The sequence below is a fragment of the Hippichthys cyanospilos genome, chromosome 15 (genome assembly GCF_059441005.1).
Source record: "Hippichthys cyanospilos isolate Australia breed blue-spotted pipefish chromosome 15, RoL_Hcya_1.0, whole genome shotgun sequence".
Classification (NCBI taxonomy): Eukaryota; Metazoa; Chordata; class Actinopteri; order Syngnathiformes; family Syngnathidae; genus Hippichthys; species Hippichthys cyanospilos.
In genome coordinates this window covers 13,536,262-13,554,399 of record NC_142383.1, presented here as the reverse complement: position 1 = coordinate 13,554,399, position 18,138 = coordinate 13,536,262, and the positions used below count along the sequence as shown (strand labels likewise).

Below are 18,138 nucleotides of genomic sequence, written 5' to 3'. Positions count from 1 at the left end.
AACATCTGTCAGTTTTTTTTTCCTCCTTACCCCGCAATTTGTTTTTTCAGTTTGGCGCAGAGCAGCAGGTCGGTGAAGAGGAAGACGTGCCGCAATTTTCTGGCTCCCTCCACCAGCTCCACCATGAAGCTGTCCTTCAGTAGCTGGCGATTCTGCGGATTTTAAACAAAGAGACGCTTACAGGTAAATAATACTCTTGAGCTCATTTTTTTCCCCTACTTCACACAGGAATCAAAAGCAAAAATTCGACAAGTATAACTTATTGATTTATTATTGCAAACATGTGTCATGTTAGATAGAGATACTTGAAACAAAGAAACAACAAAAAAAAAGACAGAGATGTTCTCTATTATGTACAGAAGCTTAAAATGTTTCAAATGCTAGGAATTTAAATGATGTAGTTCCTTGATGAATGTTCTATGAATGATGTGATTCAATTTTGGGGTGAGGGACGAATGACCCAGAATTGTTTTGGACATTCTGGCCGTCTCACTGATGTCAGACTATATAATGAGACTGCAATACTAAACTTGATCAAAAGAGGGCGGTGATGTCAAGATAAACGCTTGACAAAAAACACAAGTCGACATTAGAGCGCTTTCTCAGCGCTGTCAAGCGGCTGTACAAAACGAATTCAAAGATTAAATGAAATTATTTTTTTACCTAGGCTGATTCAAAACATGTTGATCTTTGTCTCCTGTTTTTATGTCCAGGTTCAAGCAAAGTTACAGTTCTTTCGATGTTTTTCAGCCGGTCTCAAAAGATGACATCACACATGTTTCAGGAGAGGTTACATCATCATCTTCATCTTAGCATCCTCCCACCACCCCCCTCCCCACCCCAGCCCACCCCCTGCGTCAAGAACACATACTGTCACTTCCAGAAGATACCGAAGAGCATACACAGTGTCTGATTTTTTTTTTTTTTTTTAAATAAACGCAAACAGCTGACAAAAGAAGTCCACCGCAGTGCTACCGCCTGAGGAGATGGGAGGTAGGCTGAGACAAAGACAATGAGCATCATAATCATTGGGCGCAGCGTGTCATCTTTTGTCGTCTATCATTGGAAAGCAATAGGCTTTGATAATTGCTTTCAAATAAAAAGATCAGAAGTCGAATCTGATATAAATCTCCGCGATGACGGACACTTAAAAATATCAACAGGATTCCTTATGTTTTCACACCAACATATTATATGTGCGTACCATTAGCGTTAGCGCTAAAGCCTGCAAAGAATTCTAGAACTGAGTTTTTTTTATTATCTGGGTGTCAAAATAACTCCAATAATAATTGTAGACACTGATTGGCTGTCATTGTGTATGACACAACCTGATTGGCTCCTGTTGTGGGCGGGAGGAAGACATGAAAATGGAAGAGCTTATGAAGGTTGTTGGTCTGATGACATCTCATTGGTAACTTTGATAAAAGGAGAGTGATTTGTTTCCCACAGAAGTAGCTCAAGTTTAGCCTAGCGCATAAATGCAAAGCATCCAGCTGCGACTGCTGCCGCAGCTAATGCTAGCAACAGTTGTGCTAATGTAGCAAGTTCTTTGCCAAACTAAGATCGAGAACACTCCGCATTGGACACTATTTATTTTGCTGTTATTTTCAACTTTTTATTTAAAGATGGTCCTAATTAAAGGTTGCAGCCAGTATTTAAAAGTAGCCTCAAATACAGCAAAGGCTAAATGATTATTTGCAGGTATTTAAGTCTGTTAAAGAAAATAAATGACTAAGGCCATTCATCTTTAAATTTGCCAATACGCCAAAGATGAATCTTTGATGTATCTATCTTTATTTATTTAGGTTGTGTAAATATTCAGAAATCACTGAAACATATGATCTGTGGAAAACAATTACCCATCATGCCTCAGTGCAAATCCCTCCATAATGCGAATGTAGCATTGACAGACAAAAAAATTAAGACGTTTTAATTAAATCTATCAAAAATAAATCTCCATCCAGTGCCTGGCGATTCATTTGACAGATTGTACAAAAACAAATAAAAAATTTACTGCAACAAACGCCATAAATGAGCGTGAGCAATAACTCTTGAGCACTTGGCTCGCGATCAAAAATATCAAACTTGGCACTGGTCGGCGTTGAGATGCCTTCCAGCTTCCTGACAACTTGATCCTAAAAATAATGAATTCAAAACAATAACACTTTCATTCATTCAATAAATGTCTCACTCCCTTCAAGTTCTGCAGATTATTTACCCTCATAGTTTAATTTTCTGTCCATTAGCAGTGACTGAATGTAATATATATATATATATATATATATATATATATATATATATATATAAATTTATATAAATAAATATACATATATATATATATATATATATATATAAATATATATATAAATTTATATAAATAAATATACATATATATATACATATATACATAAATATATATATAAATTTATATAAATAAATATACATATATATACATATATACATATATATATATATATATATATATATATATATATATATATATATATAAATATATATATAAATTTATATAAATAAATATACATATATATATATATATATATATATATATATATAAATATATATATAAATTTATATAAATAAATATACATATATATATATATATATATATATACATATATATATATATATATATATATATATATAAATAATATTAAAAAATATATATATATTTTAAAAAAATTATATATATGTATTTATTTATATTTATATATTTATATATATATATATATATATATATATATTTTAAAAAATTATATATATATATATATATATATATAGATAAATTAAAAAAAAAATATATATATATTTAAAAAAAAAAAAAAAAAAAAAAATATATATATATATATATATATATATATATATATATGAATGTGGACAGTGTGTACTGAGAGAGCACGGCGGTGCAGAGTGCAGATTAAATATTGACGTCTCCTGGAGCGGCCTCGCCGAGAACGTGTACGCGAGTAATCGCATGAATTTACAAAATCCACATGTATTTTTAGAACCCAACGCACGCTTACAGGGGCATCTCTGCACCCAAGTGTTTACACAAGCTGGACTGTGAGTGGGTGCACGTGTTCATGACATAATAGAGCCAGTCTGTGTACAGTTGGGATGTAAGTGCATGACCATTTCGTTAGTTACGAATTTATTAGTATACTTTTCATTAGGGCTGCAACTAATGATTATTTTAATAGTCGATTAATTCAGCAATTTCATTTCTATCCTTTTATTTGAAAAACGTTATTTCAATTTGTTAGTACTGAAAACGACACGATCAGGTTTGATTGTGACTTGGGTGTACCGAAAAATTGGAGGGCTGTGACTTTAAAGGCAAACAAAGCTGACATTGTTTGCATTTTAATCAAGTGGCATCTGCTTAAGGGTGTGTGTGTGGGGGGAGGAGGGGGGGGGGGGAGGGGGGGGGGGTTCCAATATGGTCAGGCCAAGGGTCTCTGGGGGGCACTCATGCACTTGTCTGCTCCGGGATGCCCTAACAAATGACTGGTTAGCTGCTACTACATAATATCTTCAAAGTGACTTAAGTACAATTCTGAAGATTCTCAGAATCTTCAGCGTCACCAACTAACTGCTCTCAAAACCACATCATCCTTCTCACAATGTAATATCAACAGCGGCCAGAAGAGGCGCCAAAAAACAAAGATCAAGCCAAACAAAGCACAAACAAATGAACTGTTAAACTAAATCACATCCAAAACATTTTTTCGGCTGCGGCCCGGAACCAGTTGATCCACGGACCAGTACCGGGCCGCGGACCGCTGGTTGGGGACCTCTGCCTTAAAGGACTGAGGATAAAGCCAGAATTCGAGACTTCTGATAAAGACAATTCTGAGAATAAAGTCTGATTCCACATTTGGAATTTTGGTGAGAATAATGAATATAAACCCTTGTGCGCAATCTTTGCAAATTAAATAATTAAAGACATTTTTTTCCTAATCTTGTAAATGCTCTGAAAAAATTGAAAAATGGAATGGTCTGTTTTTGCAGTCTGTGATGTGATGACGGCACAGTAAAACAGCCATTAACTGGTCTCTACTGCCACCTACTGTCTCGAGGTTAAACACAAGTCAAAGAATTTTCTTTTTGCTGACATAGTTTGACCTCCGCTCAACGGAATGGTGCCAAAATCGCAGGAAAATCAATGCCATGAATCCCATTAAAATGCATGTCAAAAATTGTAATTATAATGGTTTTATATGGTCCAAAATTTGGACAATAACTATTTTGGTACACAAAATCTCGCTCACCCAGATGCAATCACATAGAAATGTCAGAATCGTTGCATTTTGACATCTTTTCTGTTTTAACCATCTGCTGAAAATTTCAGCTCCTTAGTATTTTTAACTTCTACCTCATTCCAGACTGTCTTTCCACGATATACATCCTGACTTTCTGATCATATTTTGTCATCGAGGACCTCCCGATAAAAGAATTCTTGGTGGTAAAGCCCTCATTTTTCCTTGTCAAGCACCGTGCTCGTCTTATTGTAAACTCCCCATCGGCTTCAAAATGTCCAATAATTGGCGCCGGTATAACCTCCAGTGACCTCGGGCGTATCAAACACTGTACTCAAAATATAGTGAGTAGCGATATAATGAGCGCCATTGATTTCCATGTGCAGCTTTCATGTATCTATCATAAATATTTGATGCCTGGTGTGCTTGGTGTGGACAGACTTGGATGGAAGTGAGTCCGGTAGGAATACGCAAGGGGGCGGGGCAGCCGGTGTTTTCCAGGGGCGACACCGAGTAAGAAAGTGTGTCTTTGTGGTGTGTAAGTAGTGGGAGGGGCCAGCAGGCATTTTTTTTTTTTTTTCCTCATCGGCAAGCTCCCACCCTCCATTTATGAATAATTAACTCGGCATCGGCCCGTCGGAGCGGCGGCTCGGCGGCTCATTACCGACATTATGTACGGCCGTGTCACGAAAGCTTTCAATCAAGAAGCGTCCAATCGTGCGCGTCAAGTCATCTCCGGGGATGACAGACAGCGCGGCGGGGGGTGCGAAAATATAAGCGCTCGGGAAACCACAATAGGCCAATGGAGGATGAGCCCCCCTCTCCTTCGCGCAGCCGAGCGCAGCGTGACCATATATGGGCATGAGCTCGGCTCTAGGCTGCAGATTGGCGACAAGCTAGCTGCCGCTGGTTTTGACGGTACGCTTCAAGGCCATTTGAGGGCGGGGTCGTGACATCATCGTGTTGCACGTAATTGAAGGAAAGGATTTCAATTGGAATCCGTCAAAAATGCGCGAAAACCTATTAAATACTGATCTGTTCGTAAAATAAACCAGTGACACCGCACCGAAGTCGGTTTTCCTCCGAAAATGCTGAAAAAATATTTCTCATGGTATTTTTAGACTCCTCTAGGTGGTGCTCTTGGTTTGAAAATAGGTTGAAACAGCTTGGATAGGAAAACGAGCTAACGCGTTAGCTTTGCAATAGCTCACCTCTCCCTTCTTGACCGTCATTAGCTGGCGTCGGGGCGTGGATTCCTCGTTGATGCTGGAAAGGAAATTTTGGGAGATGCGCAGTGCGTCCTGGAGAAGCGGGTGGTCTGGGTGACCTGTGGGCGTGTGCTTGAGCAGGTCCTGAGTGCAGAGAAGTTGACGTTTAAAAAAATAACAGAGAGCACTCGTCTCAAATTAGCGTACTATCCGCTACGATATCAATTTGATATCGGCAGGAATCACGAGTTTTCCGTCTAGTTAGTTTTCCGAGTCTAGTTTCCGAGTCACACTGTGATATCAGCAGGAAGCACGAGTTTTCCGCCTAGTTAAATTTCCGAGTCTAGTTTCCAAGTCTAATTTTTCAAGTTGCGGTAAACGTTGTATTTTTGGTGCATAGAAACATTCTATATTTCCGCTTACGTGTACTATCTACTTCTAGGTCCAAAAAAATCCTCATCCTCAAATAACGTCAATCAACTTATGAGTGATTGCCAACATTGCTAACAGTTTTAATGCCATCTCTCAAAAAAGAGAAAAATGGTCAGCCAATTACAAATATTCTAACAGATCATAGGAATCATATAATGTAGTTCATTATAACAGCTATACCTTATTTAATACATATAAAAAAGACACACTGTCCATCTGAGACATTTAAAAGATAACAGAGAGCACTAGTCTCAAATTAGCTTACTATCCGCTACCGAGATCAATTTGATATCAGCAGGAATCACACGTTTTCCGTCGTTAGTTTTCCGAGTCTAGTTTCCGAGTCTAATTTTTGAAGTTGTGCAAAACGTTGTATTTTTTGTGTGTAGAAACATTCCAGATTTCCGCTTCTATCTACTTCTAGGTCCGAAATAATCCTCCTCCTCATGTAACGTGAGTCGAACTATGAGTGATTGCCAACACTGCTAACAGTTTTAATGCCAGCCATCTCCCAAAAACGAGAAATATTGTCAGCCGATGACAAATATTCTGACAGACCATAAAAATCATATAATGTAGTTCATTATAAGAGCTATACCTTGTTTGATACACAAACAAAAACTGTTAATCACTCGAAAAATATATAGAACCAGCTAGTCCATTTGATGATGACCAAATGACCGCAAATGATACCGATGGTAGTGTTTCCATTGACGTCATTTTATGTAAATGGCACTCAAAGTGTTTCAAACCCAAACGTTTACAAATTTCTCTGTTAGACCTCCAAGACATAAATCTGAGCAACGCATCCATTAAACGTGACAAGAAGCTATTTATTATTTAATCTGACATTGGAGTAATTAACTGTTATGCTCAATAATTTCTCCGAGGTTTTATGGAGATGATGACAAGGCGAACAAGCAATTATTTAATCGCGTTCATTTACTTTCATTTGATTTACGGAGAAATTAATACGTCATCATCCGTGTGGGCGGACCCCGATTTACTTACATGAAGCACCAGTGTGCTACGTGTCACTCTGTCCACAGGTTTGTAAAGCAAAGCTGCAGAAAATATTTAAAAAAAAGCAGACGTTTAAACTTTTGAATCCATATTTAACTCGATACGATGAGTCAAACACAGGAAATAAGGATAACTAACCCTCGAGGGAATTCTTTGCTGTCGGCTCCTTGCAGTCCTTGGGGCTTCTCACCTTTAAATTCTGTTTGGAAATAACAAAGAAGTCAAACACACAGAATGACAAGGAACTAACAGTAACCCATTCAAGCCCAAAGGCGTATTTTTGTGTTATTTTATTTTTTATTTAATGAGTGCAGACATTCAATCCAGTGTATGTATATTATATATATATATATATATATATATATATATATATATATATATATATATATATATATATATATATATATATATATATATATATATATATATATATATATATATATATATATATATTTTTTCCTCTGAAGAAAGCGCAGTTTAAAATAAATAAATAAAATAAATCAAGAAACTATTTAAATCAACAAAACAATATATCTGACGTTTTTTCTTTGCAATTTGATTTACAAAAAATCTTGTTTAATATTTCATTGCATCATAATTATTTTTTGAAACTCTTCATTCTTCTTGGGATTGATCCAAACAGTCTTTTAATATTGTAAAGACGTATTTTTCCCCCCATTCTTCACATAGTACTTTCCACAAATCATCTTTATTTATGATTTCTGATTGAAAAGTTTGACTGATCTATCTGATAGTTTTGTTGACATTCCCTTTAGTTTAGCTCCATCTAGTGGATGCATAACGCAACACCAGTGACAACTGCAGCTTCTATTCTATGCGCCCTACATATGAAAACAGTTTTAAAATGGATTATTCATTGAAGGTGCGCCTAATAGTGCAGAGAATATGGTCATCAAATGAATTCGATTTATCGCACATAAACGTCAGCTTTAAAACCAGCTTGAAAAGTGACTCATACCTCCGAGATTTCGGAAAATTGTATGTTGGCTTGGCAACACTTTTCGGCCGTCTCCACCGCCAGCTCGTAGTTGTCCACAAACGCTCGGTAAACTCCTAACTGGCTGGCCTGAAACAGACAAGAGCAGGTAAGTTAGGTACAGCTTTTGTTTTCGAGAGAACATTAAATCATGTGGACCTGGGATGTAGCCTCCAAAAATACACTTAATATATGCTGGACAAATTGAAAATTGCATAAAACACGCAAAATGTCCATGATAAGATAATGAGACCACAGCTTGAGTGCTGCAGTGGGATATGAATTGATCTCAAATCATCTTTCCTCATAGAAATGAAGCAAAACAAAGTTAATCTGTTACAGCTGCGACAAACGCTTTTTTTAAGGCACTCAAAAGTATCTTACCGTATAAAAAGATACAATACAACATTTACTCTTAGATATGGTCCAATAGGAGGGGGAGCACTTGGTGAAAATGCAAATTTTACAGGGGAGCGAGAAAAGGATGAAAAACCATGACGACAGTTGGTTCATTTTTTTTTATGCAATTTTCGATGAAATTCACTGTTTTGAAGTGTGAGATATTACACCCAAAGGTTTAGTTCATGTTTTTCTCAAAATGAGGGTTACTGGCAAAACAAAAAAAAAAAAATAGACATTGTTGATCATATGTCCAAAAAAAAAAAAAAAAAAAAATCACACTATCCTATTCCTATTATCCTAATTGCAATTTCTTAGGTATGCGCAACAAAAGCATGTCACCACGGCAACCTCACCGGGTGTCCATTGTCATAGCGACTTACAAGAGCGTGTGACTGAAGCTAGTAAAGCACATTAAGGGAAATGAAATTAATCTCAAAAGCCAACAAAAGGACAATCAATCGTGCAGGACAAAAGGCAATATGAGACACTAAAACCGTCTTTATTCCAGAACTGGAATCCCACAGAAACCTACTTGAGTGTATCGACCTACATAATTGAACTAATTGTCGAATTTGGGCTGGAAATGAGCTGGGATTTTTTTCCGATTCAGTTCGTTAGCTGGACCGCTGCGCCCAGCGTAGGTATTTGCTTGCGATTAAAACATGACTGTGCATAAAATGGGAGTAATCGCGGAAATGGCAGGATGCAAAAAGAGACGACAGTTTGGGCGAATAATCTGCAGGAAGTGCACACTCACGAAGCATTCAGGCTCTTTTTTTTTTTAGAGACTGTTTATTTTAGTGGGTTCTGTGACTGGTCAAAAAATATCCCATATATATATATATATATATATATATATATATATATATATATATATATATATATATATATATTTTTTTTTTTTTTTTTTCTTAAATGCCCTTGCTGATGCCCTGAACAGGTAACGAGTGGAGGACAGAGGAGCTTCTTAAAGAAGAAGTTACCAGTCTGTGAAAGCAGGAAATTTCGCTTGTTTGTCGGTGACCAAAGACTTATTTTACTGATGAATTTACCGATTAAATCATTAAAAATCAAACAATGTTAGTCTCAGGAATTTTTTTTCTCATTTTGTCTCTCATAGTTGAAGTGTACCTACAGTATGATGAGGCCTTTCTCAATTTTTTAAGTGGGAGAATTGACTAAAAAATTGACTAAATATATATATATATATATATATATATATATATATATATATATATATATATATATATATATATATATATATATATATATATATATATATTTTTTTTTTTTTTTTTTATCTCTCACTATTTTTTTTAGGCTTGACCCGAAATGTAACCAGAGTCCGCCGTCACGGCAACGTGTGAACAATTGATTTAGGCGGGAATGTGTGGTCACAAGTTTTCTTCACAACGTTTGCACTCATTTCGTTAGCGAGTGGGTAGATCAGTCAATTATGTTGTCATCAATGCCAAAAGTACTAGGAAAATGTCATGTGCCTGATTTTCTCGTTTTAATTAAGAAATTCCTTTAAATAGTAATAACTTCATTCTTCACATATTTTGCCATTTTTTTCATATAATTTAATAAGCGAGCAAAATAAAATGGTTAGAATGGTTAAAAGGTTCAAACTGTAAGTGTATGAAAATATGATTTGGGGCAACGTCTTTTAACTATAGTACTGGTATATATTCTCCTCTGTTTGTTTAAAGACAAAAGACAATATAAATGAAATCATATGGTCATAAACAATAAAAAAAGAGATCCCACTGATTGCTACGATTTTTGCTCTGGAGGCTGGTAAAATTTAGCACAACAATCATACATCACTTTAAAAGAAGCAAGAGGGAAATTTATGATGCTTTGTCTCAGGGTCACACAAGTGACAATTTCACTGTGGAGAGGAGAGCGCCAAACTGTCTGGTGGCCATATTTAAAAAAAATATATATATTGTGGCCTCGGTGTCACCATCAAGGCTGGCATTTTTTTGTGACTAACAGCTAGAATTTTAAGGTGGAGTTGTTTGCTCATAAGAAACATTTGAACCATGAATTTTAAATTCCTTAAAAATATGACCAATACATGAAGTTGACTATACCACTAGTTAACTCATTCAATGCCAGGTATGTACTTTCACGTTTTTTTTAAGAGTTTGGACATTAAATCCCAGATATCTAAGTATTACATTGATACTTAAGTACTAACAACATTATTAAATCGATACTAAAGTATCTGGGGTAGAATGTTTGGACTCTTCAAAAAAAACATGAAAATACATCACTGGCATTGAATGAGTTAAAGTGGAAGCTTGGCTTCAAAAAATGCTCTTAAACCCTTTAAATGAATCATGTTAATTGTGGCAGTTGAAAACATAAATGCAGTTTATTTGTTTGCCTTGCGCTGGTGTGTTGTTGGTGAATAAAGACACCTTTTTAGGTCGTTTTATTTGTACATTTATATTTTACATTTCCTTCTAGGCATCATTTTACAAGTCCACAGTAGCAATATTTATTCTTTTGATCATTTTGAGCATGTAAGTTCACTTAATTTTAGTTTGTGGTCATGTGAAGTGCTTCCTGTGTGACATTGTCCAGCCCTCTTGCTAGCATGCTAAAGACGCTAACGTCGTTAAGTGGTATAAATGTGTTTTTATGTAAATTTGGAGTGCCACTCCAACAAATTTCGCCTTTTGTATCCAATTTTCTTTCGTAACAAGAGACAACGCTTTCCCAAGGAGGCGTTTCTCAACCTGAATTTTTCGTACCAAGAGACGTTCTTAAGTAGAGGTACCACTGTAAAAGTTGCCTTGGTGGAATTTGAATTGCGTGGCAAAATATCTCAAGAGGTGGCCATTTTGTCACTACTTTTCCAAAGCCGAACAACATTAAGAAAAAAACTTAACATCCGCCGTGCAAGGTTCCTGCTCCACTCAGTCGGGTTTAAGCTTCATGAAGCGTATCCCCAGCGGAGCAGTGTAACCCTATTTTCAGCCTTCAAACACGTGCCTTTGACACCCGCGCTCATGACCTGTCAGCGACGCTTTGCCTCTTCCTCCTCCTGGTTCTGATGTTTCATGATTCCTAAGCCTGTCAAAGCCACAAGCCCTTAAATCCACTTGCCATCCTTACTCGGCTGGCGATGACTCCCCTTAAAATCTCCGCCTACGTTCCCCGCTTCTTCTGCTCTCATCTAATCTTATCCGCTAATACGTCCACAGTCGTGTAGATTTTAATGCTTATTTTATGGTGAAATAGGCAAATGAGCCGAGAAGAAGCTGTGTAAGTACTCTAAATGCATGCTGGGAAGTACATGGGCGAACTAATGTGTACATTGAGGGTAAACACGTTTACCGTATTTTCCGCACTATAAGGCGCACCGGATTATAAGACGCACCCAAAATTAATGACATATTTTAAAACCTTTTCCATATATAAGGCGCAGCGGATTATAAGGCGCACCCTCAATTAATGACATATTTTAAAACTTTTTCAATCACAATATAGTAAAACTCAAAACAATAACAATAATAACTCAAATAATAACTAAATTCTCAATAGCATAATAACTCATGTCAATATGAGCAACCATCGAGTCCCCATCTACGAATCCCAATCTCAACATTGATCCATACATAAGGCGCACCTGATTATAAGGCGCACCACCAGCTTTTAAAAAAAAAATAAGGCTTTTACTGTAGGTGTGCCTTATAGTGCGGAAAATACGGTATGTATGGCCGTGGAGCTTGAAATCTTACGAATAATTATGTCACAAGTAAAACGGTAAAATTGAGAAAAAAAGAGAAAACCTTTCGCACCCCCTGAATTGCCGCGCCTGCTCTAAATTAGATTATTATCCATGAAAATTGTTATCTATAAAAATCAACAACTGTTAACTACTTTTTTACAGCGTTGATATAGGTTACAAGTTAGTCTAAAACTGAAAAAAATAATCACATGAATTACAGTGCTTTTTAATATTATGTAAATCAACAACTGGGAACTACTTTTTTCTAGCGTTTATACAGGTTACAGATTAGTCAAGAACTGAAAAAAAAATAAAAAATCAAGTGAATCACAGTGCCGGAAAAAAAAAAAAAATGATGCCAATCCTTATTTTATAGCAGTTCGATTTGAGATGGCAAAAATAAAGCCTTTTCCTTAAGGTCATCTGCGTATTCATAAATGGGTACAGGCACCACGAGATGAAATTTTCATTTTTCCGTCCTTTTTTTTTGTTAGACTGTACACCGAGAAACAATGTGTCGACAGCAGGAGTTCAAAATCTTATTTTGAACCCCCATTTTGAGAAAAATCGTAAAACAAAAATGTTCGTGACATAACATTTCCAATAATCAGTTTGATTCTGTGTTCCACATTTTGTAACAGGAAATTTCGTAGAAAATAGCGTAAATAAAGAACCGAAACCGCTTTATCGTCTTCCATATTCCTTCTTGGGTTTTCCTCCTTTCTTCGCTGTCCTGTAAAATTTGCTTTTCACCAAGTGGTCCCCTCCTATCGATCCATTAAATTGATTAAATTCATCTTGCCTGGCTGAGCGATCAGTACCCCTAAATCCTGGACCCTAAAATCGCCTGTTGACAGCGAAACAGATCAATAATCAATGTGAGAATGAGCATGAAACAATGAATGAACAACAGCCAATAAGGCACAAACTGTGAGCGCCTTCTTGCGCTGTGCGTCAACCTATTTTTTCGCAACCTCTAAACTTCTTCTGTTCGGAACCTTGTAAACCGAGGACTCCCCGCAGAGCCCAATAACCACCCCGGCTTTCGTCTAGAATTGCAAAATGACTTTCTGTTACTTTCTACGGGTCACAGGCCTTCCGTTCGGCAGATAGCAGGTCATATTTGACGCCATTACGTTTTAGTACATCTGCTCCGCAGAGGTCAAGGCTATTAAACTCGAGTTTTTTTTTTTGCTTTGCGCGGTCGGCCAATGGGGATGGGCGATGTAATTATTTTAGTGCTGCGTCGTCACTTTCAGACCGAACTGCAACATTGCCCTCATGCAGCTTACTGAGATTAATTTCAGCTGAGTGAAGTGAACTCTCAATTAGGGAGGAAGGTAATGTGACTATTAGATGGCGGAAAACAAATATTCTACAAGTAAGAGAGAGCGATCTGTGTCTTTGAGACACAAAGCACAGAGCGCGCCACGCTTTCAGCTGCATGGGGCCAAAAAGGCAGCATTGTGCAGTAGAATATTTGAAAAAAAAAAAAAAAAAGAATGTCTGGAGTCTTAGAAACATAAAATTACGTCCTTGGGATTAAATGAGTTAATTTGCTAACGAAATATTTTTTTTTATGTTCACTTAATACTTTTACTTGCTAAAGACTGAAAATGACATCACCGGTAACAACATATTATTTGATGTTAATGTTATTCTTTATGTTATTCATGTTTAGGAACATCACAGGTGCAACAGGTGAGCCGTGATTGGTTGTTACCAGAGTCAGGTGATGCCATTTTCAGTCTACAGCCAATAGAAAAACTAAATAGTTATCGAATTTAGACAGCGAAAATATGAACTTTTTACTGCTAAAATTGGCAAATTATATCGACTATACTTTTAAGCAACTTGCACAAGCTACAAACGTCAAAATTACATTAAAATTGATTTTAACCCTTGTGTGATATTTTGACCATTTTTGGCTCATTTTCTCCCGCATCATTCTCGCGGTACTGTGGCCGAGGGATGGCGCACAGACCTGGTAGTGTGATAATTAAGTGGTCCTCCCATATTGAAATATGACATTTTGTCACCATCTGGGTGAAATTTCAGCTCCCTCCACACAATTTTAAAAAAAACAATCAAACCCTGCAATAAATGTGTGGGTTTTTTGTTCATTATTTCCAGCCCTAATTGTTAATTGTGCAAGTGAATTTAACGAAATGTCCTGTTTGAGTATGACAACTGCAGAATATTTTTATTTCATAAATCTGGAAAAGTAGCCGCAAAATGTCTGTGTTGTCAATATTTTGGCGGATCGGGCTCGTCACTTTGATCAGCAGCTGCGGCAGGCAGCACAAAGAGACTTCAGTCACTCTTTCATTCCGCTCGGGCTCACCAGTTTTTGGAAGAGATCCCCGACTCGCTGGTGGTGGCTCCATTGCTGGACGCGGGGCAGGAGCCCGTCGTAGAACTCCTTGTGGATCTCGTAGAGCTCAGGCACTTTGAAGAAGATGGTTTCGATCTGGGACACGGAGAGCACGGGCTGCGACGTCGTGGCCGCCGCTTTCAAAGGCTTCATGGGCTAAACGGGACCAAAACAAACAAAATGTGAACATGTTTTGGATTTATTTACATTATTAATATCATTTAAAACACTCATGCCGAAATTCTGCAAATTACAACTGCAATCCGATTAATGGACAACTAATCTATTATTAATCTAATTATTAACTCATTCACTACCATTGACGGCTATAGACGTCACCGAGTAAGTACCGAGTAACTCATTCACTTTGAAAAATCTGTTATAACCCTGTACAGTATTATGCACAAGCTATGAATATTACCCTTGTGTTGTATTTCTTCCACATCTTTCTCGCAGTACTTTAGCCAATGATGGCAAACCCCCGATAGTGTGAAAACTTGGTGGTCCCGCCATTTTGAACTTTGACATGCTTATTATCATCCGGGTGAAATTTCAGCTCCCTTGTGTCTCCCAAAGTGGGTAGTCGATAAAAACATTCTGTATTATTCGTAAGCAGAATTGTTATAGTTGTGGTGCATCAAAATAAAGCATTTGCTAATGTTTAGGGAGGAAAAAAAACACAATTTGTGTCATTATTTTGAAATCACAGATCAAAATAGTAGCATATTTGTCTTGCCCTTTTTTGATACTACAATATACTGAAGGTAAACGTGATTTTGAATGCAAACTTAAATTGTTATGCATTTCAAAGAGTAAGATTCATTTATAGGCTATCATTATCCTTTATTTTGTATTTATTTTATTCAAGTGTGTTACATTTTCATGTTAGAAGTTAAATCTATGTAAAATATTTGGAATATATGGATCATATTTTCTGACCTCTAGTGTTGCTGACTATTGTATATTTAATAGCATTAGTTGATCCAAGTATCTTCTTACATTTAATGTAAAAAATCATCATGGATTGAAATCCCTTAACTAGAACTGAATCTTCAATTATTTATGTTTTCGATTTTCTGCTGTCAATTAAAAAAATGATCCGTAACCGATTGATAAAATTGCTCTTTTTTCAACAGGTCTGACTGAAAAAGCGAGAAATATTGCAAGAAAAACATCGACATTAACCTGCAATAGCAAAAGTTATATTCATAAATGAAAATCCGTGATAGACTGAAGCCTCAATAAGTGAACTACGATGGGAACGCTATTAGCGTATTTGATTTCCTTCCGAATTGAATTTCAAATGAAGGCAACTTCTCCAAGGTTTTCCATGACAACGGATTTCATGAACATGTCTCAGAAAAGTTGCAAAAAAAACTCCAGACTACAGCAGCAGACGGAATGAGTAACCGTGTGTGTGTATGTGTGTGTGTGTGTGTGTGTGTGTGTGTGTGTGCTCTCACCAATAGCAGTGCCTCCAGGTGACTGAGGTATGTTTCCTCACTGGCCAAAATCCCAGACAGGACCCACTTCCTCATTTCCAAACCTTTCTCCAGGTCACATTCCGTCTGCAACAAACACGACGCATTAAAATGCATGCCTTAGGTTTTTTGTTGTTGTTTTTTTAGAGGGATGACAAAACATGTGGGATTAAAACCGTTCAATAAATACGAAGCAGACGTAATCAGAAGGTCTAGGCTTCTTCTAGAGATCCTTCATCCCGACTCCCCCGCCGCGGGGCCGGTCAAAGCTCGGTGAGGAGAACGCTCATGAAAGAAAACAGACCGACAGATAGCGAGATTCCTCGGGCTGTCTTGCTTTGCCGTGAACTTTGAAATAACTCAAACAGGCAGGATGTCCCGGAGGAGGAGGAAGGTTGCTGTAGAAATACCTGCGTGGGACTGAATGAAAAAAGAGGAGACACACATAGACAACGCAGGTTGGAAGCATCCCGTCCTTTAGGCTAGAAGAGATGAAAAGAGAATGGGATGGCGAGGGGGGGCAGGCACACACACGGAGGAAGAAAAAAATAGCAGACGTATACGAAGAATTGGCATCGTTTTGTCTCCTCGGTTGGGACTGAAAAGACAGACGGTAGACAAGTGTTAAAAAAAAAAAAAAAAGGACTGACAAGTGAACTTGGAAGTCCACCTCCGGGACTTGAATGTTTTCGCCGCGAGCAGAGGCAACAAGAGTTACAACCCGAAAATGTTTATCTCCAGCTCACGTGTTATGAAATACGCCAGACGTTAGACGGGGACATTGCTAAGGTCTGCTAACACGTTCATCAAATGAGGTGGATGTATATGGGCGAGAAAGGTCAACAGAGTCCGGAATAGATGGTGGTAAGAGAAGGTTCTGTTTTTTTCTTCTAAAATATGGATAAAATGTACAATGTGCAGAAAAAAACATTTTTTTGGTGATAACTTCTGGGTCAAAGATCTGACATGGAAATGTTAAAGTAAAATTACCGTATTTTCCGCACTATAAGGCGCACCAGATTATAAGGCGCACCCTCAATTAATCACAAATTTTAAAACATTTTCCATATATAAGGCGCATTGGATTATAAGGCGCGCCCTCAATTAATGACATATTTTCAAACGTTTTCAATCACAATATAGTAATACTCAAAGTAATAACAATAATAATTGTAAACTCTCATAAAGCATAATAACTCAATGTCAATATGACCAATTTACTTTATCAGTTAATTCCCCATCTACGAATCCCAATGTCAATATTGATCCATATATGAGGCGCACCTGATTATAAGGCGCACCATCAGCTTTTTACAAAAAATTAAGGCTTTTAGGTGCGCCTTATAGTGTGGAAAATACGTTAACTGCATTCTTTGTGAACATTTATTTTAGGTGTCATATAGTCATTTTACTTTTCACAGAGTTACAGCTTATTCTGAATCTGAAGCAATAGCTTAAAGTGCATCAAAAGTCAATCCTTATTTAGGGGTCCTCAGGCGAGGGACAGCCTGAACTGGTCGTCAGCCAATCGCAGTGCACAGAGGGACAAGGAACCATTCACGCATCCAATCACATCTAAAGACAATTTCGAGTCTCCAATACACCTGCCATGCATGTTTTTGGAGAGTGGGAAGAAGCCGGAGCGCCCGGAGAGAACCCCAGGCTCGGGGAGAACATGCAAACTCCACCCAGTAAGACCGGAGCCGTCTGGATTTGAACTGTGAGGCAAACAGCACTCTAAAACGAGCCACCCCAACATTAAATGTCTGAACTCTTAACAAAACGTAAAAACGTGTCAGACCCAATTAAATGAGTTAGTTAAAGGGTGAATTCATTACTCACTGACAAGTATGATTGAACATTCTGTTTTTCAAGTAGAAATATGAACATAAAGATGTGTGATGGTTGCTTAAAGTATTAACTCACGCATGGAACCACCATAGGCAGCAATGAAGACCCCGTGACTTCGCTAAGCTAAGAACTTGCTAAGCTAACCGAGTCAGCTGCCGGCCGCTGTATGATATTACCTCCGGGGAACGGGAACAGCTGGAAAAGGAACACGGGAGTCCAAAAAGCAAAGGCGCGAAAGGAACATCCAGCCCCACGTAAGCACCATAACAAAGAAAGGAGCCATGAAGTACCCAGACACACATCTCCAGACAGATCATCTTTTATTCATTGGCCTCAACGCTAATGAGT

The 18,138-nt window shown here is 37.4% G+C and overlaps 1 protein-coding gene across 1 annotated transcript in view; it reads right to left on the bottom strand.

Moving 5' to 3' along the window:
* The window catches only part of bcr (BCR activator of RhoGEF and GTPase), an 85,798-nt gene that overhangs the window by 12,805 nt on the left and 54,855 nt on the right, over positions 1 to 18,138 (bottom strand). Inside the window, exons 5-11 of the mRNA XM_088434903.1 lie at positions 15,922 to 16,026; positions 14,429 to 14,614; positions 7,920 to 8,027; positions 7,079 to 7,139; positions 6,929 to 6,981; positions 5,489 to 5,629; positions 31 to 152 (exon numbers count right to left, since the gene is read on the bottom strand). Coding sequence (XP_088291029.1) covers positions 31 to 152; positions 5,489 to 5,629; positions 6,929 to 6,981; positions 7,079 to 7,139; positions 7,920 to 8,027; positions 14,429 to 14,614; positions 15,922 to 16,026 — 776 coding nt within the window. The remainder of the gene's footprint in view (positions 1 to 30; positions 153 to 5,488; positions 5,630 to 6,928; positions 6,982 to 7,078; positions 7,140 to 7,919; positions 8,028 to 14,428; positions 14,615 to 15,921; positions 16,027 to 18,138) is intronic.